Genomic DNA, 20121 nt, shown 5'->3' with positions numbered 1-20121 from the left:
TGACTCATAAAGCTTGGGTTTAGTAAAGTCATGGGGTGTGGACATCATCAACCAGTGTCTTAATAGATTATCATTCTTGTATACTGCTACCATAGCAAAAATGTCTAGGCCAGTTGTCTCGAACTGTTGCAAACCCTGGTCACTGGCTGCTATTGGCTGCTCCCAACCTTCCTCCGGGGTCATTATGGGAATTGGCTAACCCTTTTAATATGTATTTTATATATGTAGATGAATGCCAGACACTAACTCTAGTGTGTTCTGCACAATCACCTGACAACAGATGTTGGGGGGTGGTATGAGAATAGCTGGGGATGCCACCAGAGCAGCCACTTTACGCATTGAGAAGGCATCTTCATATACTTACCGTAGTAAAGTTGCTCTTATGCTATACCAGTGATAGGCAGACTGCGGCTCTCCAGCTGTTGCAGAACTACAACTCCCAGCATGCAAAGACTGCCTACAGCAGTGACTGCTAACCTTGGCACTCTAGCTGTGGTAAAACTACAACTCCCAAGATGCCCTCCTTGCTTGGCTGCTCTCAGAACGCTATAGAAATAAATGGCGCATGCTGGGAGTCGTAGTTTCACCACAGCTGGAGTGCCAAGGTTAGCCATCACTGGCCTACAGCAGGGCATGGTGGGAGTTGTAGTTTTGCAACAGCTGGAGAGCCGCAGTTTGCCTATCACTGTGCTATACCAAAGAAATTGCAGTGAAATATTTCCATTTTTTTTTAAACTGATATCTGGAGTCTAACCTTGGGACACTATGGAAGAGCAGCGTTCACTTATTTGTACTGAGATATACAGGACTGGGCATGGCCAGTCGTATGTACGCCATGGTGCTCCAGTGAGCTACTGCTCTATTTTTAGCCGTGGTGTCAGTGTTTGGACCCTCGCTGAACATGTGTATGTAACTATTTTTTATTCTATTATATATATATATTTTTTTTTTTTTTGTTTTTTTTTTTTTTTTTGTTTCCCCCTCCCCAAGATTGTGCCAACTATATTAGAGAAGTTTAAGGAAAAGAAGCCTCAAGTGGTTCAAGCCTTACAGGAGGCCATTGATGCCATATTTCTCACAGTAAGTGATCATTGTGGTTTAACTATACATGCCTCCAGGTCCTTCGAGAGTGAGAGTACATGTCTGATGTGCGATTCTCATTTCAGACCACGCTGCAGAACATAAGTGAAGATGTCCTCGCCGTCATGGATAACAAGAACCCAACAATAAAGCAGCAGACTTCTCTATTTCTTGCAAGAAGCTTCCGACACTGCACGCCCTCAACCCTGCCCAAAAGTCTACTGAAGCCGTTCTGTGCAGCACTTCTAAAGGTAAAACTCTGACCCTAAGATTGGGGTGTCCACAGAACTCCTTTTTTAGTTAATTGAGGGAATGACTACTATTCATTTGTTCGTTTACTCCACAGCAAATCAATGACTCTGCGCCGGAAGTGAGAGATGCTGCTTTCGAAGCCATGGGGACAGCTCAAAAAGTAGTTGGCGAGAAAGCCGTTAACCCGTTTCTTGCTGAAGTGGACAAGCTGAAGCTTGATAGAGTGAGTTGGCATAACTGAGATGTCAAACCTACATGAAACTGCAAATATATAAAGCGCAAGCATTTGAGGAATTGCTCTCGCCCCATTTACACAGATCAAAGAATGTGCTGACAAAATCGACCTAGCCGGGGGCAAGAAAGGATCTGGAGAGAAGAAGGAAACCAAAGCTCCTGGGAAAGCAGCACCTCCACCAAGTGCGCCTAGTGAAAGGGATACAAAGGAAGCTGCCAAACCTGGAATGGCACCTAGGAAACCACCGGCCGCCAAGGTATGTTGCGTCACAACGCATGGATCCCTGTCTGCAGTTCACAGGTTGATCTTGTAACCCCTTTATTTTACTTTAAAGGCTGGCGGTCCTGTTAAGAAGGGCAAAGCCCCAGCATCTGGTGGTGGAGCTGCTAAGGGAAAGAAGGGTGCAGATGTGAAAGAGGTGTTAGAACAAGAGCTCTCTGTAAGTATCATGCAAGCTCTTGAGATCGTTGGTACTGTCGGAGAATCCGTTTTTGTGGTGTTTTGTGCCATTTCTAAGTGACCTTTTATTCTTGTAGCCTGAGGTTTGTGAAGAGAAGGCGGCAGCGGTTCTTCCTGGGACTTGCATGCAGCAGCTAGATAGTAGTAACTGGAAGGAAAGATTGGCGAGCATGGAAGAATTCCAGAAGGTAAGTTAGGACTCTCAAAAAAAAAGTCAGTAGTAAGAACAGAGTGGAGACTAAAATAACACTTGGTGTCGGGGAGGGTAAAGCAGGCAAAATTATGTTTCTGTGTTTCTTTTTTTTCAGGCTGTTGAATCAATGGAGAAGAATGATATTCCCTGCCAAGCACTAGTCAAAATGTTGGCCAAGAAACCAGGTTTTAAAGAAACCAACTTCCAGGTTTGTAAATCTTGTTACCTTTCTTTTGTAGTGGTTTACGAGGTCATTGAGCAGACCACACCCGAGCAGGGTTGGCCTACCGCAACAACTGGAGAGCCACGGGATGTTTGTTTCCCTGTTTCAGTACATACAGGTCCTTCTCAAATAATTAGCATATTGTGATAAAGTTCATTATTTTCTGTAATGTACTGATAAACATTAGACTTTCATATATTTTAGATTCATTACACACCAACTGAAGTAGTTCAAGCCTTTTATTGTTTTAATATTGATGATTTTGGCATACAGCTCATGAAAACCCAAATTTCCTATCTAAAAAAATTAGCATATTTCATCCGACCAATAAAAGAAAAGTGTTTTTAATACAAAAAAAGTCAACCTTCAAATAATTATGTTCAGTTATGCACTCAATACTTGGTCGGGAATCCTTTTGCAGAAATGACTGCTTCAATGCGGCGTGGCATGGAGGCAATCAGCCTGTGGCACTGCTGAGGTGTTATGGAGGCCCAGGATGCTTCGATAGCGGCCTTAAGCTCATCCAGAGTGTTGGGTCTTGCGTCTCTCAACTTTCTCTTCCCAATATCCCACAGATTCTCTATGGGGTTCGGGTCAGGAGAGTTGGCAGGCCAATTGAGCACAGTAATACCATGGTCAGTAAACCATTTACCAGTGGGTTTGGCACTGTGAGCAGGTGCCAGGTCGTGCTGAAAAATGAAATCTTCATCTCCATAAAGCTTTTCAGCAGATGGAAGCATGAAGTGCTCCAAAATCTCCTGATAGCTAGCTGCATTGACCCTGCCCTTGATAAAACACAGTGGACCAACACCAGCAGCTGACATGGCACCCCACACCATCACTGACTGTGGATACTTGACACTGGACTTCAGGCATTTTGGCATTTCCCTCTCCCCAGTCTTCCTCCAGACTCTGGCACCTTGATTTCCGAATGACATGCAACAGTCCAGTGCTGCTTCTCTGTAGCCCAGGTCAGGCGCTTCTGCCGCTGTTTCTGGTTCAAAAGTGGCTTGACCTGGGGAATGCGGCACCTGTAGCCCATTTCCTGCACACGCCTGTACACGGTGGCTCTGGATGTTTCTACTCCAGACTCAGTCCACTGCTTCTGCAGGTCCCCCAAGGTCTGGAATCGGTCCTTCTCCACAATCTTCCTCAGGGTCCGGTCACCTCTTCTCGTTGTGCAGCGTTTTCTGCCACACTTTTTCCTTCCCACAGACTTCCCACTGAGGTGCCTTGATACAGCACTCTGGGAACAGCCTATTCGTTCAGAAATTTCTTTCTGTGTCTTACCCTCTTGCTTGAGGGTGTCAATGATGGCCTTCTGGACAGCAGTCAGGTCGGCAGTCTTACCCATGATTGCGGTTTTGAGTAATGAACCAGGCTGGGAGTTTTTAAAAGCCTCAGGAATCTTTTGCAGGTGTTTAGAGTTAATTAGTTGATTCAGATGATTAGGTTAATGGCTCGTTTAGAGAACCTTTTCATGATATGCTAATTTTTTGAGATGGGAATTTTGGGTTTTCATGAGCTGTATGCCAAAATCATCAATATTAAAACAATAAAAGGCTTGAACTACTTCAGTTGGTGTGTAATGAATCTAAAATATATGAAAGTCTAATGTTTATCAGTACATTACAGAAAATAATGAACTTTATCACAATATGCTAATTTTTTGAGAAGGACCTGTACATGCAGTTTAAGACTGAAGCAATTCTTGCAAGGATCAAATAATGGACTTCTGCTGGAGGGAAGAACAACCTAAGGGAAGGTTGACATCTGCAGCAAGTAAATCCAGTAGCTTGTTCCAGCAGGGGAACAGACTATTGGAGTTACCGTATCTGGCATAGTCTGACACCGCCAGATCCCTATTCACTATAATGGGATCTGGTGGCCTTCTGGCAAAAAATGCCTGCATTCTGCTGGGAAAATACTGCTGCATGCTGTGGTAATCATCTGGGAGAATGCAAGCCTTTATGCAGGATTCCATTATAGTGAATAGGGGTCCGACTGTGCTGACTACAGTAATCTGCTAGAACAGACTACCAGGTTTACCTGTTGCAAATGTGGACCTGTCCTAATGTGTGTGTGTGTTTTTTCCTGATGGCAAATGTTGGGGGAGGATTTGGCAAGTTTGAATTCAACTGGCCAACCCTTCTTAAGAGAGAAAGCCATGCCAAAGGTGTCTGGGGAGAAAGTCCATTTATTATACTTGCATGCTTAGCCCAGCCAAGTATGCATATGTGATATAGGAGAGATGGCTGTCAGACAAACAAGGGACTAACAGTTCTCTTTTATACACTTCTTCCTTGCTCTAGGTCTTTGAATAATGTTGTAAAAAAATTCTCTCCTAGGTCATGCAGATGAAGTTGCACATTGTGGCTCTCATTGCTCAGAAAGGCAACTTTTCTAAAACCTCTGCCAACGTGGTCCTTGATGGACTTGTAGACAAAGTTGGAGATGTGAAATGTGGGGGGAATGCCAAGGAAGCTCTCAGTGCTATCGCAGAGGCCTGTACACTCCCCTGGACAGCTGAGCAGGTGATGGCCTTACCTTGACCCATATTAATCCTTCGGTACTGGATACTGAGCTGCGATACAATCTACTGCTTGCTTATTTCTAGGTCGTCTCCCTGGCTTTTGCACAGAAAAATCCTAAGAACCAATCGGAAACCCTGAACTGGCTTTCAAATGCAATAAAAGAGTTTGGTTTTACAGGGTAAGTTTTAGCTTCCATCTTGCAAACTTTGGAGAAGACAACTGCCGGCATTCTGATTAGGCATTATATCCATGCATTTTCAGGATCAATGTAAAGGCTTTCATCAGCAATGTAAAGACTGCTCTTGCTGCCACAAACCCTGTAAGTTTGTTATGCTGTTGACTTTAGCTTTTGTACCCGTGTAAGTTCCTGTGACTCATGATGTCATGTAATTGCAGGCCATCAGGATTTCTGCCATCACCTTGCTGGGTGTCATGTTCCTGTATATGGGAGCCCCACTGCGAATGTTTTTTGAAGAAGAAAAGCCGGCTCTTCTGTCTCAAATTGATGCAGAGTTTGAGAAGGTAAGTACAGTAGTACCCCCTTATGGTTGTGGTTTGCATCTTGGGTATTTAAGTTGTATAGAGACAGGTCTATAAAGACTAGACTATGGGGGGGGGGGGTCCTGTATCTGGCGGTGAATCCACTAAAGTTAGGTGCTGGACTCTACATAACTTTGTTGTATCCACCGACAGTCTAAATGTCAGTCAGCTTCCTTGCTGGCTTACATTTAGACCATTTTCTATGACTAAAACAGGTGTCGAAAATGATTAAGACAGGCCGGTAGCCCACACCACTCCCCTTTTTTTTTTTGGACCTGGTGCGAGCAGGAAAGTCTTGCATTGCACCGCAATCTGCGTTAGAAGTGACAATAATAGAAAGTTTGGAACCGCGCTGCTCTAGACTAGATTCCCCGGTCACTGATGGATGGCATCGGGCTCCACAAGCCTTTTCTTTATCACCCCAGCAGGGTCCGATCTTCCAAACACAATAGCCTCTATGAGGTTCAAAAGGATAGGCAAAATAGTGAAGTACCCTTTATCAGATGGTTTAAAAAGGTTTTAATCTACTCACAAGAGTTGTTCAAAAAAAGGCATATAGTAATTTCACTTTAAAACGTCTCGTTTTAAAGTGAAATTACTATATGCCTTTTTTTGAACAACTCTTGTGAGTAGATTAAAACCTTTTTAAACCATCTGATAAAGGGTACTTCACTATTTTGCCTATCCTTTTGAACCTCATAGAGGCTATTGTGTTTGGAAGATCGGACCCTGCTGGGGTGATAAAGAAAAGGCTTGTGGAGCCCGATGCCATCCATCAGTGACCGGGGAATCTAGTCTAGAGCAGCGCGGTTCCAAACTTTCTATTTGCATTTGAGTGTGAATACCTACCACACTACTCCGGAGCCTGCAGCAGCGCAAGTATCTGCCCATATTGGGACACAGGACTGACTTTTATTGTACTGCGTTAGAAGTGACAAGATTTTTTGTCAACTCTCCTGTAAAATCTTTCTCTTATTTCATTGGGGGGGGACACAGGGCCGTGGGTATAGCTATTTGCTGCCACTAGGAGGCGACACTAGGCTGAAAACTGTTAGCTCTTCCTCTGCCAGCTATACCCCCTCCAGCCTGAGAGATCATATCCGTTTGTGCCCTAGCAATAGGAGAAGCAGAAAGTAAACTGAAACAAACTAGAGCCACACACTGCCGTAGGACCACACCAGAACCGAGGTCCCAACTGGCTCTACATGCTGCAATAATAAAATTTGGGTGTGTGCTTTGTCCCCCAATGAACTAAGCTGGAGATTTTACTGGTGGATTAACAAAAATCTTGTTTTCTCACTCGTATCATTGGGGGACACAGGACCGTGGGACATTCTAAAGCAGTCCACGGGGATGGGAAAACAACTCCCTCACGGAAGTTACTACACTGCGGCCTGCAAAACCCTGCGGGCCAGAGAATGCACCCGGTAAAATTTTGTGACCGTGTGCAAGGAGGACCAAGTTGCAGATGCATGGTGAAGGTGAGCCCAAAAAGCCCTGGTAGAGTGAGCTGTGATCCCAGGGGGAGGTGCCTTGTCCCGGGGGCAGTATGCCTCAGCAATCACTGACGAATCCACCTGGCAATAGTCGCCCTGGAGGCCGCCAACCTCTTACGAGGGACTACAAACAGTCTGTACGCCGAAAAGAACCAGAAACGGACAGGTAGATCCTCAAAGCCCGCACAACATCAAGCCGATGGAGTTTGCTCTCTCGGATGAGAAGGCTGAGGGGAGAACAATGTCCTCGTTGACGTGAAAGGCCGACATCCCTTTTGGCTGAACAGAAGGCACTGGGCAGGGCACCACTTTACCTTGGTGAAACACCAGAAATGGCTCCTTGCAAGAAAGGGCTGCCAGCTCCAACTCTCCTGATAGACGTGATGGCCACTTTCCAGGAGAGTAAGCGAAGAGAGACCGTACTCAAAGGCTTGAACGGAGTGGCCTGGAGCAAGCTCAGGACCAGGTTCAAGTCCCAAGACTGTAATAGGGGACGATAAGGAGGCACTGTGTGAGCCACCCCCTTCAGAAATGTCTTAACGGGGCCTAACCCAGCCAGGGACCGCTGGAAAAATATGGACAGGGCTGAAACCTGTCCCTTCAAAGAGTCCACGTTCCAATCCAGATTGAAGAAATGCCAGAATAGTAGGAAGGGAGAACAGTCTGTGAGGAAGACCACGTTCCTCACAAACGCAGGAAGGACTTCCAAGTCCTGTAATAGATTTTGGACGACGTGGGCTTTCTGGTCATAATAATCGTACAAATGACCGTATCAGAGAAACCGTCAAACGTAGCGTATCTAAACGCCGGTGGTAGATCGAACCCTGTGAGAGAAGGTTAGCCCTGAGCGAAAGAGGCCACGGTGTGTCCCCTAGAGGGAGGTCGGTGTACCACACTCGGTGAGGCCAGTCGGTTGCGATCAGGATCGTCAGGATGCCCACCATCCTGATTCTGCGCAGAATCCGCGGCAGTAGTGGAAGAGGTATGAAGATGTACAGGAGAGAAAAGCCATCCTATGGCGCCACGAGGGCATCTGTCGTACTCCTTGGGGTCTCTTGCGCGATAGAAGGATCAAGGGATATTGTGAGAGTCTGGACGCCATCAAGTCCACGTCCGGTCAACCCCAACGGAGACAGCGCCTTGAACACCTCCATATGGAGGGAACTGCCCGCCGGATTACACTGCCGCAAGTGTGAAAGTAGCCTAAGCAGGGAGGTCTGCGTCCTATGACACTAAGCTAAAAACTGTTAGCTCCTCCTCTGCCAGCTATACCCCCTCCAGCCTGGAGAGAGCATAACCGTTTTTAGCCTAGTGTCTCCTAGTAGCAGCTATACCCACAGTCCTGTGTCCCGCAATGATACGAGCAAGAAATGCCTAATATAAGTGTATTTCTGGATAGTAAATGATTCCATGTATTCTTACTGTGTTGATCCAGAAGAAGGCCAAAAGTTGGTTTCCATTGTGACTCTAAGAACTGCATCCATCCAGGCCCATCTAGACTTGGATAATAAACTAACCATTACAATATCGGTCTGGCTGAAATACTGCATGTGATTTTGTGATACCATTTAATGTTCAATCTGACAGATGAAGGGACAGACTCCATCAGCACCAACCCGTGGATCTACAAAGTCTGGTGCAGGAGGAGATGATGGTGACGAGGGGGAGGAGCAGGAAGAGGACTCGCCTGCTGACGTAATGGATCTTCTGCCACGGGCTGAGATCGGGTGAGTTGTCTAAACTTGTAGGTGATCCGTCCAGTTATGTAAGCTTTCTGGTGATCCATCCTTAACTATGCTTTTATTCCTTTAGTGACAAAATCACTTCTGACCTTGTGTCAAAGATCAGCGATAAAAACTGGAAAATCCGCAAGGAAGGTTTAGATGAAGTTGCAACAATTCTTAATGAGGCCAAATTCATCCTTCCTAGTATCGGAGAACTTCCAATTGCACTGAAGGGTCGTCTCAATGACTCTAATAAGATCCTGGTAGGTACTGGTAACATATTGTAAGATTTAGGGGCATAAGCTTATTTATTTTTTTACTGTGTTTTTAATTACTGAGGTTTATTTCTTAAAGCGGTATGTTACAGAATAGGGAATAATTAGATCAGTGAGGATCGCCCACCGATCCCTAGAAAGGTGGGCCCCTTACCTCGCGGAGCCCCCGAAATGGATGGAGCAGCCAATCGGCCATCTGCTCAGCCTCTCCATTTCTATGGGAGTTCCAGAAATGGCTCAGCCCCCATTCTCGTGATCAGTGGGGATCTCAACAGTAGGACCCTTACTTATCTAATAGTTTATGTGGTTAATATAACCGGAATACTATTTTTATTTTATTTTTGAGTAATGCTAGTATCTGTTGCATTCTGTCCAATCAAGCTGTGGTTCATAAATTTCTTCAGGTCCAGCAGACCTTGGGCATCCTGCAGCAACTCGCCACCGCCATGGGTCCAAATATCAAACAGCATGTTAAGAACTTGGGTATGCCTATTGTAACGGTCCTGGGAGATAGCAAGGTGAGTTCTCTAATACATTATATAACTTTTCATTTTAAGCATATTTTTTTATTGTGGATCCATTGTAAGCATGCCTATCTATGTCAGCAAAACAAAATAGGACATGTTCGATCATTTTTGCGGGGCTACGGAACGGACATAAAGATGCGGCCAGCACACAATGTGCTGTCTGTTTTTTTTTGTGTGTGTATATTTATCTTTTTTTTTTTTAAGGCAAATATCAGAGCTGCGGCACTGGTGACACTAAATAACTGGGTGGAGCAAACTGGTATGAAGGATTGGTTAGAAGGAGAAGATCTCTCTGAGGAGCTGAAAAAAGAAAATCCTTTCCTCAGACAAGAGGTAGTTTTTTTGTTTTTTTTTGTCGTCGTCCCCCCCCCCCCCCCCGTCCCCCCCCCCCCACCCTTGTTTTAAAACTGCTCATAAACTACTGTACATGAGCATCAGACCCATACACTGTGAATGCAGCAGCAGTGTACATGATAGAACGCTGCTCTAGTTACTCATTACTGTGGTCTTGCCTTGAGTAATAATGGGGTACAATACCCCTTTTAGCATCTGCTTGTTTACCGCAGTCCCTTTTTTGCCATTGTTAGGAGTCAATGATCTCTTGGATGCTAGTGGATGATATTATAACATTTGTATATATATTTTTTTTTTTTTTTTTGTGTAGGTTCTTGGATGGTTGGCAGAAAAACTTCCCACCATGCGCACGGTACCCTCAGATCTACAGTTCTGTGTCCCTTATTTGTACGCCTGCCTTGAAGACCGTAATGGTGACGTACGCAAGAAAGCCCAGGAGGCTCTGCCCATGTTTATGATGCATATTGGATTTGAAAAGATGTCTAAAGCAACTGGTAAACTCAAGGTAAACTTTTTTTTATTTTTTTATTTTTTATAAAGATTTACTTATTTTTATTTTTAAAAAAGTGACATTAAGTTTCTATTTATAAGCAACTATTGAAGACTGGGGTAGACACTTGCAATACGCCCTGAACATGGCATACTTTTTTCATACACTGAAAGGGGCTAAGCTCTTCCTCTTAAATTTTTTTCTGTGTATAGTGTGAGACCACAGATGCCAGTGATTGGCTGCAGCAGTTTACAGGCTGCCACCACTGCAGCCAAAAGAATACTAGACTGGCTGCCACTCTTGAAAGCTGCTGGGGAAGGCAAGTTAAATATTAGGCCTTCCTGCAGTAAAAAAAATACTGGGGCAACTCCTTTAACGTGCACTCATTTTCATAAGTTGAGGCCTTCTATTAGGTTGTCATAAGAGCTGTATGAAAAAGCCCCTTCAGAATTTTTTCCAAACATGGGCACATGAATGAAAGGTGTGATGCTTTATACCCATTAGTGAATTTTACTGACCAAATTAGTTTGCAAACAATCTATACCATACTTTTATCTTTTAGCCTGCATCTAAAGACCAGGTGGTTGTTCTGCTGGAGAAGGCAAAAGCCAGCATGCCAGCCAAACCTGCCCCACCACCAGGCAAGACCTCTTCCAAGCAAGCAGTAGGGTCTGCCCAAGCCTCGGCTCCTGCCCCTGCAGCAGGTATGTATATGACATGACTGCCTTTTAGGGTCTTAATGGTTTTGTTTTTATGTATATGGCTATCCCATGGTGTCTTATTGAGCAGTAATATAGATGCAGATCTGATACATATGCATTTATGGATATTTTCGGTGAGGGCAGTAATGTTATATAACGGGAACTCTTGCCCAGTGCTCACGTTACTGCTGTTGACATTGTCCTAACAGTTTCATTATTCTTCAGCTGTGTATGATTCTGGACCACAACCTTCAGAGAGCAAGCCAGATCCAAAGAAGACTAAACCGGTTGCACCGGCATCTAAAGGAAAGGTATAATCTCCTCTCTTCCAGAACACCATATTAATGCACATTGCAGCAGGAAAAAACATCCCATTGTTAGAGGTATTTTCTTCTTGCTGCCCTTTAAAGATGCAACCCTTTCTCTGTAGACCCAGTCAGTGTCATCAGAGGGTAATACCAGTATGACCCCAACGAAGGCTAATACCAGCGTGTCCAAAGCCAAGCAAACTAAGCCGGCGGTAACAAGTGCACATGTGGAGATGGGTTGTGTTGCACTTGCACATGCTGCTCTCTATCTTTGCACCTTTTGGTGTGTATGATGCACAAACTGAGTATCTGTGGAGCTCAGGGGGGGAAGTAGAAGCTGTTTGGAGGATGATGAGTTGCACACAGGGTGCTGTGGTGCCGAGCGCTGCACACTCTTCAGATCAAAGCTGGTGACATAACCAGGTGCACAGGGGCCAGCTGACTCCATAGTTATCACACCACTTTTCCTTTTCCTTATTGCACCATATATTAACCACCACTGTATGGACATTAGAACTTGGACCATTTAATTGATCTGACCTGTATGCTCCCTCAGGTTGTGCCCGCAAAGAAAGTGCCAAGCAAGCCACCGAAAGAAGAGGAGGACAGGTCTGGCGCCATTTACATAATAGTTCCTAACGGGAAGGAACAGAGGGTGAAGGAGGAGAAGGCATTGAAGGTGGGCCAACTCTCTATGAATGTCTATTTGCGCTCTTAAAAAAAAATAATAATAATCTACCGGAGATATAAAATTGTGTGCAATTTTTCTTTAAAAATAAATAAAACTGTATAACAGATCTTGCTTTTAAATAGACATACCAGGGTACATGCGACAGACTGTTCATATCTATGCCGGTGGAGAAGGAGTTGTGTATTAGTCTTGATCTGCATTTGATATCCTTCATTGCCTTTGACTAAGTGATTGCATTTCAGGTCTTGAAATGGAACTTTCCAGCCCCTCGGGACGAGTACATTGAGCAGCTGAAAACTCAGATGTCTACCTGTCTTGCAAAATGGCTACAGGATGAGCTATTCCATGCTGATTTCCAGCGCCATATAAAGGCCTTGGCCGTAATGACTGATGTGAGTAATCGGGGCCTTGCTTGCATAGCACTTTGTACCTGTGACATGAGCTGGCTTCCTTCCCACCATAACTAGTTCATTGCCACTGGTGTGTGTATTGAGACTACCAAACTTTAAGGGTTTGTGTCATGTGCTGCCAGCACTTTGGGTGTCATAATACTTTGCCAGCGTTGTGTAATACATAGTCGCCACAAGAGCTTCACCTAAGGACATAGGTTGTCCTGATCTTGTGTTTGTATGTGATGTGTAATCTGGGAATAGTTGATGTGGAATTGCTTAAGGGCTATGGACACCTTTCTAGGGCAGTGTTTGATTACATTTGACTAATTTTGGGCTAAATTTATTTTCTCAATTGGTCTTTATTAAAATTTTACAGCGGTTTTTGTAATACATAGGGTTAAAAATCAAATTTATTTGCAGACTGTCCCTCCTGAGTTCTGTCAGTTGATGGCTCATGTGAAGCCTTATCTCTGATCCTCTGACCTAATAAACAATAAGGCCATGTTCTTATCAGTTTGGTAAGGGTTTGGCTATGAGTGAGGTCAGAGAAGGCTTCACGTGGCAGTCTAGTGGCTGCCAATAGACTTATTTTTTTATTTTTATTTTTTTTCATCCCACAAACTGCAGAAAATTATATATTTTTTTTTTTTTGCCCAAAACGTAATAATTAAAAAAGCCAGATGGTTTCCATAGCATGTAAGGCAATTGTACATCAATGTTCTGTCTTCCCTTTTTTAGCGCTTGGAGACTGAGAAGGAAGGAGTTATCGGCAGCTTGGACCTCGTTCTGAAATGGTTTACCTTGCGCTTCTTTGACACCAACACCAGCGTCTTGATGAAGGTTCTGGAATACCTGAAGTTGCTCTTTGCCATGCTTAGCCAAGAGGAATACCATCTCACAGAGCTTGAGGCCACCTCCTTCCTCCCTTACCTGCTGAATAAGGTGAGTGAACTTTGGTAGATTGTGGTGGAAGTAGCTACTGGAGGATGATGAGTTGCACTAAGGGGGTCTGCAGTGCTGTGTACTGTAGTACTCCCCAGACTTGTTGTGTTGACACAACCATGTGCACAGGGGCCAGCTGACTCCATGTTGTTCCCACCACCAGTCCATCTAATTTTACTGTGCGTTGGGCATTTTTAAGATTACTTGCATTAGTGTCTTGCAATGCAAGGGACCAATGTCGGCAAGGTGAGTTTGATTTTGGGATCTTAATCTCTATGCTTTTTCATCTGGTCTCTTGCACAGGTGGGCGAGCCAAAAGATATTGTACGAAAAGATGTGCGTGCCATTTTGAACAAGATGTGCCTGGTGTACCCAGCTAGCAAGATGTTTAACTTTGTGATGGAAGGGACCAAGTCAAAGAACTCCAAGCAGCGAGCTGGTTAGTTGTGCAAAGTGGATTTACTATTTACTGTGTCACAGAATCTTATGGGTCACCGTAAAAAAAAAAAAAAAATTTGGGTTGTCTGCAGAGTGCCTGGAGGAGCTTGGCTGCCTGGTTGAATCCTATGGTATGAGTGTCTGTCAGCCGACACCTGCCAAAACACTGAAGGAGATCGCTGTGCATATTGGAGACAGAGATAACAGCGTGCGCAATGCTGCTCTTAACACCATCGTGATCGTGTACAACGTGCATGGAGAGCAAGTCTTCAAACTCATAGGAAATGTAAGCACGTTCACCTGGCAGATGAGATTGTTTGACTTGTCGTCATGGGTTAATCGTTTTCTATACATTTTCTCTCCTCCAGCTGTCTGAGAAGGACATGAGCATGCTGGAGGAAAGGATAAAGCGTGCTGGTAAGAAACAGGCTGTGGCTGCCCCTGCTAAACAACCCGAAGAGAAACCGCAGCGCGCTCAGAGTGCCAATACTAGTCTGCTGCGGAAAGCGCCTCCTGAAGACATGTCTTCCAAATTGAAGTAGGTTTAGCATCCACTTGCCACTGGAATGCGTATTCATCACTACCTAGCAAAGTGCTAAATATTCTGTTCTTTTATCAATGCCTTTCCTTGGAAAGAATCATGTACCGCACTTATAGGATGTAAGTATTGGCCTCAGCGTTATTTGCAATAACTGCTTGCCAAACGATCACTACATGTACAGAAAACAGTCATTTAGTTTTCCAAGGAGCTCCTTATATATAGTACACACTGTACATTGTGTAAATGTTGATGGTCCACCTTGACCAGAATGGCTTCTTAGGACATGTCCCAGTATAGACTGGTAATTAAGTTCTGGCTGCCTTTAGCCATTACTAGGAGTTAGAGAGGACCTGTCGCCCTTCCTGACATATCTGTAAGCACTTGTATTCCCCGTGCAAAAACTGTCCTGAAGCATCCTTTGGGATGACTCTTGTGCCCTTTATTATGCATACCAGAAAGGTTATTGAAGCCTGCTCTTATCAGTTTGTGGTGTATCCCGACAGTCTGCTGCTGGTAGCACTGGTTGGGTAGAGCCTGATTGTACAGAGACACACCTAGATGGGCTTTATTGTACCCTTCTAGTAGGAACAATAGAAACATGGCATCACATAGTCGTAGCAATAGATGCTCCAGAATTACTACATGGGCAACATAACAGACAAGTCCTGAGTTAAATGAATAAACAGTATGCAGGTTACTCGTGAGCTTCCTCTAGTGGTGGCTACAAGCAGGCGAAATGTTGATTTCTCGCCCAGTTTCCTTGGGGGACACAGAAGACCTTGGGTATAGCTCATCTCCATAGGAGGCGTGACACTAAGTGAAAACTGTTAAGCCCCTCCTCCACAGCTATACCCTCAGCCTGGAGAGAGAGGCTGCCAGTTTTTGCTTAGTGTCCAAGGAGGCAAGACACTCCCTGCTCTGCAGGGCTCTTTTCTCCTTTGTTGTTTTTAGAATTTTTGATTTTTACTTTTTCTTTTCTTTTTGTTCCAGAATACGGGACAACAGAGACGCACTAGACCTCTCTGTTTCTCCCGGGGTTGAGCTGCGCCAGTGCCGGTCATCCGCACTGCTGCCTCCCCCACAGAAGGCAAGGTGGACCAGGGCAGCCCAGCTCCCCTGCATCCCGCCAGCGCAAGGGTCGCCCGCACGCCAAGCCCCTCTTCCAGCGTCCTGCCACTACGGTGCCAGTAGCTGAAGGGGCGACCCTGCTGGAACGGACCGAGGGCGAAGACATCTGTGGTGAGAGAGTGGCTTCTCCAGCCCTACGTCCCCTCCCTCCCCGGTCTCCTGCGTGACTGACCCCCCATACTGGTAGCCTATCCGAGAGCGGAGAGGTGCAAGGTTTAGGCATTACCCATTGCTTTACCTAAGACAGTTTTAATATGTTTGTCTCTTATAGCAGAGTGGCTATAGGGTGGCCCTGCTGGACCTAGGGTGGTCCCTGGGGTGCCGCAAGGCGGCAATCTGCTCCCTCTCTCTCCCGCCATAGATCATACCGAAGAGGGGGCGCTTACCGGTGCGCTGCTCAGGACCTGCTGCCGCTCCTGACGGCATGGGTAATCCTGGGCGCAGCCAAAATTTAGTCCAGGCTTCGCGGCCTGCTGGCCCGCACCATCCGGTGCTCTTTCCTCGGGCCCCTGACTTTTCCGGGCCGCGGGGTGAGCACCCGCGGTCTGCATTGCATGTGCGCACTATGCTATAACTGGGCCGGCCGACCATCCGTCCGGTTGGCCGGACGCCGCAACTTTGGGCCCAGACATCGCGGCCTACTGGGCCGCACCTCACGCTCCTCTCGGGTCCCTGATTCTCCCGGCTGCCGGGTGGGCTCCCGCAGCCGGCATTGGATAGTGCTGTGTTCCAACGGGTCCCGGCCGGCCGTCGGTGCATTCTCTCATCCATGGCGGCGCGGCCGGCCGGGGCGCTGCATAGTTTGTTTAGCGGCCTGCTGCGCACTTCCGGCGCTCGGGTTGGGCACCCGCGACCGGTACGGGTGCTCCCGCGGCCGGCTTAGGCCCGGCCGATACTTTAAATACTTGCGGCCCCGGTCAGCCGGGCGACGCAAAAATTTAGGCCCCGGCTTCACGGCCTGCTAGGCCGCAACATTCTGGCCTCTGGGGGGGGGGCGGGAACTCTCCAGGCGCGGATTCTTCCCGCCTGGAGGTTCCCCCACCCCCAGGGGTTCGCTGCGCCGCCCCCAGGCCAGATGCCGGTTAACCCTTGGGGTACTGGCCGGCTCCTGAGGGCCTGTACGACCTGTGCCCCTGTATGGTGGCCCCCTTTCTGCCTCAGGGAGGCTGTAATATTAATAAATAAATAATAATGATAATAAAAATAATAATAATAAAAAAAAAAAAAAAAAATACTATTATTTTGTTTTAAATAACTGGACTTGTGGGCTGCGCAGGATGCGGGAGCCTCATCATTCAGTACTGCTGTCTGTATGCATGCCCCCCTCTCTTAGGCGGTGTGTCGTGTTCCCCGGCCGCGGCGCCTCCCAGGCGGTTTTTTTCTTGCCCTCGCCCGGGATTCGGCGCTGGCCAAGTGCATGCAGATTTTTTTCTCGTGCGTGGCATTGGGGGACACAGCACCATGGGTATATGCCCAGCTGCCACTAGGAGGCTGACACTAGAAACAAAAAAGTGTTGGCTCCACCCAGGTGGGCTATACCCCTCTGCTAGAGCCAGAACAACTCAGTCTAGTTCTAGTGTCCGTAGGAGGCAGACATGACCTGCTAGCAGGTCCTTTTTCTGCTAATTTTTTATCTTTTATTTTTATTTTTATTTCTTTTAATTTTTTCCTCTACAGGTAGCAGGGGCGGCTCCATCGTGTTCCACCTTAGTTGTCCCCCTGCGGGCGCGTACTCGGTACCTTGCAGCCACCCAGTCCCCAACGTGACCTGCTTCCGCAGTGGATTCCGGCGGACCCACGGTTTCCGTGTTGAGTCCGCCGAGGGGGTGGTCATGCTGCGCCTGAACTAATCGGAGGGTGAGTATGTGCTTCAGCCCCAACCCCCTCCCCCACCCCCCCACCTCCACTTAGTAAGCTGGGCCTTTGGGGGGGGGCACCTCTCCTTCTTGGGGTCTCCCCCGCTCTCCTCTCAGGGGGGTCGCCATTCTGGAGCCTTTTTTAATGGTGTCGGCCCCTTTAAGACGGCCGGTTTCGGCCCTCGCTCTCCCTACCTCGGTGGCTGTGTCCCCTCCTCTGCCTTCCCTCGGCGCTGGCTGTTTGTTAGCCGCTTCCGCCTCCTGCGCTGGCGGGCGGGGGCCTGCCGGCGGCGGCGCTTTTCTCCTCCGGCGGCACCCTGGCATACTAGAGGCCGCGGCTTTTGCCTGGCCTAGGCCGCGGTCACGTGGGCGGGCGTCGTCTCCGCCTCCTGGGCTTCCCGGGCTTCCTCTCTGCCTCTCCCCTTGTGGGCGTTCCTCCGGAGGCCTCTCTTCTTTCCGCCCAATCCTGCGCCAGCGCGGGCTGCTAGGGGGGCGGTTCTTCTGCCGGACGCTCTCTCTCTCTCTTCTGCCTGAGCTGTGCGGCCGCGTGCGTCCTCACTCTGTGCGCTCCGGATCCTCCAGCTTCGGTTTTTTCTGGGACACAGCACCATTGGTCGTGGTAGGCAGCCTCTGGCTGACTCCTTCCTCTTCTTTTCAGGTTCCACCACCGAGAGGCCATCATGTCTTCCTCTGGTCAGGCCCCCACTCCCCCTGCCGCCATTTCCACTCATTACGCCTGCTCTGTGTGTAGCAGGAAGTTCCCATGCGGCCAGCCTACGTCCCTCTGTGTGCAGTGCCTCACCCCCGGGCCCGCCCAGTCCGCTCCTGCGGCCTCTACCTTGTCGGTTCTCCCGGAATGGGCTGCTACCCTGTCCCAGGCCATAGGTAGCCTTGCTAGCCTCTCCCAATCCCTGGCGCAGTCTCTGGACAGTCTCCCTGCCCAGATTGCGGCCGCCTCTGGCAGGGCCTCTACCGCTGGTGATACGCCTGGCGACAGTTCCCAGCCTCGCTCCGGCTCTCGGTCCCGCAAACGACCACGTACGGTCTCGGCTGGGTCTCACTCCTCCTCAGTTTCCCCGGATCACTCCCCGGCTAGGTCTGAGTCCGGTGAGATTTCTTCTTCAGCCGCTTCCGCCGCTCCTGGGGACTCCTCCGCTTCAGATTCTGAATCTGAGCGGTGTTCGGCGATGTCGGCAGCAGTGCAGGATCTCATCAGAGCCGTGCGGGACGCACTCCACGTGCAGGATGTCCCCTCGTCCTCCTCCATGGAGGCAGTGTCCTTCCGACGCTCTAAGCGGTCCACTGTGGTTTTTCCCAATCACGAGGATCTGGACGCTCTCCTTGCCAGGGAATGGCGTCACCCTGATCGGCGCCTTCATCTCACCAAGGCTTCTGATGTTCCTTATCCTTTCTCTGAGGATTCGGTCAATCTCTGGACGATGCCCCCCCTGGTGGATCCTCAGGTCGCTCGTCTGGCGAAGGCTACTACGCTTCCCCTGGCTGATGCGGCTTCCTTGTCGGATCCCGCTGATAAACGGGTCGACTCCTTGGCCAAGTCCGTTTTCATCGCAGCGGGCGCCGCCATCCGTCCTGCGTTTGCCGCCTCTTGGGTCGCCAAGGCATGCGCCGTTTGGGCAAAGCAGCTTCTCCGTGCTTTACCTGCTGACTCTGAGCAGGGGGACTTGGCAGTGCTTGCCTCCCAGATCTATCAGGCCTCCAAGTTTCTTTGTGACGCCTCTATGGAATCGGCTCGCCGCTCTGGGCGCGCGGCCGCCAACTCTGTGGCTATCCGCCGCACCATCTGGCTTCGTTCCTGGGCGGCGGACGCCGCCTCTAAGAAGGCTCTTATCTCTCTTCCCTTTCTTGGTGGAAAGCTCTTTGGGAAACGCTTAGAGGAGCTCATCTCCGAGGCCACTGGAGGTAAGAGTTCTCTTCTTCCTCAGAATCAGCCTCGCCGCCGTCGTTTCCCCGGATCGTCCTCCCGGACGCAGTCCTTTCGGTCCTTTCGGGCCCCTCCTGCCCGATCTGACAAGAAGCCTTCCAGGCCTTCCTTCAAGTCCAGGCCCTCTTGGCACGCCAAACCCAAGCCCGCTCGTCCCCAGCCCACTAAGCCTCCTTCAGCATGACTCGATCCCCGTCATGGTGGGAGGGCGCCTGCTCGTCTTTCGGGATGTTTGGCGGGCAAACGTAGAAGACGCTTGGGTTCTCGAGGTGGTCTCTTCGGGGTACAAAATCGAATTCACCGACCTCCCACCCAGTCGGTTCTTCTTGACGTCCCCCCCCATGTCTCCCGCCCGGGCAGACAGTTTTTTTCAGGCCATTCATTCCCTGCGCGCTCTGGGGGTCATCGTTCCGGTTCCAGAGTCAGAACGTTTTCGGGGCTTCTACTCGAACCTGTTCACCGTCCCCAAAAAGGACGGCTCACTCCGTCCTATCCTGGATCTGAAGGCGCTCAATCGGTTTGTCCGGGTCCGTCATTTCCGCATGGAGTCCCTCCGGTCCGTGATCGCCTCCCTGGAGTTGGGCGAGTTCCTGTCGTCGGTCGACATTCAGGATGCCTATCTCCACGTTCCCATCGCCCTCTCCCATCAAAGGTTCCTTCGCTTCGCGGTGGGTTCGCTTCATTTCCAATTTGTAGCCCTTCCCTTCGGTCTGGCCTCCGCACCAAGGGTTTTCACCAAGGTGTTAGCTCCCCTAGTGGCTCTTCTTCGTGCCAGGGGGGTCGCCCTGGTGCCTTACCTG

General features: G+C 48.4%; 1 protein-coding gene and 2 non-coding genes across 6 annotated transcripts in view; all 3 read left to right on the top strand.

Moving 5' to 3' along the window:
* The window catches only part of CKAP5 (cytoskeleton associated protein 5), a 68133-nt gene that overhangs the window by 33637 nt on the left and 14375 nt on the right, over window positions 1-20121 (top strand). For 3 of the 4 annotated variants that reach the window (XM_044270231.1, XM_044270228.1, XM_044270229.1), the window contains exons 10-34: window positions 991-1080; window positions 1167-1331; window positions 1427-1555; window positions 1650-1823; window positions 1902-2006; window positions 2104-2214; window positions 2335-2427; window positions 4791-4976; window positions 5060-5154; window positions 5238-5295; window positions 5373-5498; window positions 8600-8739; window positions 8825-8999; window positions 9416-9529; window positions 9743-9871; window positions 10203-10397; window positions 10945-11086; window positions 11309-11394; window positions 11514-11603; window positions 11948-12070; window positions 12325-12474; window positions 13213-13416; window positions 13720-13855; window positions 13947-14140; window positions 14223-14392. In XM_044270231.1, coding sequence (XP_044126166.1) covers window positions 991-1080; window positions 1167-1331; window positions 1427-1555; window positions 1650-1823; window positions 1902-2006; window positions 2104-2214; window positions 2335-2427; window positions 4791-4976; window positions 5060-5154; window positions 5238-5295; window positions 5373-5498; window positions 8600-8739; window positions 8825-8999; window positions 9416-9529; window positions 9743-9871; window positions 10203-10397; window positions 10945-11086; window positions 11309-11394; window positions 11514-11603; window positions 11948-12070; window positions 12325-12474; window positions 13213-13416; window positions 13720-13855; window positions 13947-14140; window positions 14223-14392 — 3380 coding nt within the window. The remainder of the gene's footprint in view (window positions 1-990; window positions 1081-1166; window positions 1332-1426; window positions 1556-1649; window positions 1824-1901; window positions 2007-2103; window positions 2215-2334; window positions 2428-4790; window positions 4977-5059; window positions 5155-5237; window positions 5296-5372; window positions 5499-8599; window positions 8740-8824; window positions 9000-9415; window positions 9530-9742; window positions 9872-10202; window positions 10398-10944; window positions 11087-11308; window positions 11395-11513; window positions 11604-11947; window positions 12071-12324; window positions 12475-13212; window positions 13417-13719; window positions 13856-13946; window positions 14141-14222; window positions 14393-20121) is intronic. The other variant, XM_044270232.1, reaches the window with a different exon arrangement.
* LOC122921191 lies at window positions 11733-11839 on the top strand. Its single transcript, XR_006387008.1, has one exon. It is a non-coding gene; the product is annotated as a small nucleolar RNA SNORD67 (small nucleolar RNA).
* LOC122921192 lies at window positions 13454-13562 on the top strand. Its single transcript, XR_006387009.1, has one exon. It is a non-coding gene; the product is annotated as a small nucleolar RNA SNORD67 (small nucleolar RNA).

The sequence above is a fragment of the Bufo gargarizans genome, chromosome 10 (genome assembly GCF_014858855.1).
Source record: "Bufo gargarizans isolate SCDJY-AF-19 chromosome 10, ASM1485885v1, whole genome shotgun sequence".
Taxonomy (NCBI): Eukaryota; Metazoa; Chordata; class Amphibia; order Anura; family Bufonidae; genus Bufo; species Bufo gargarizans.
Note: the sequence above shows the minus strand (reverse complement) of the source record. Positions and strands in the feature narration are given on the sequence as shown.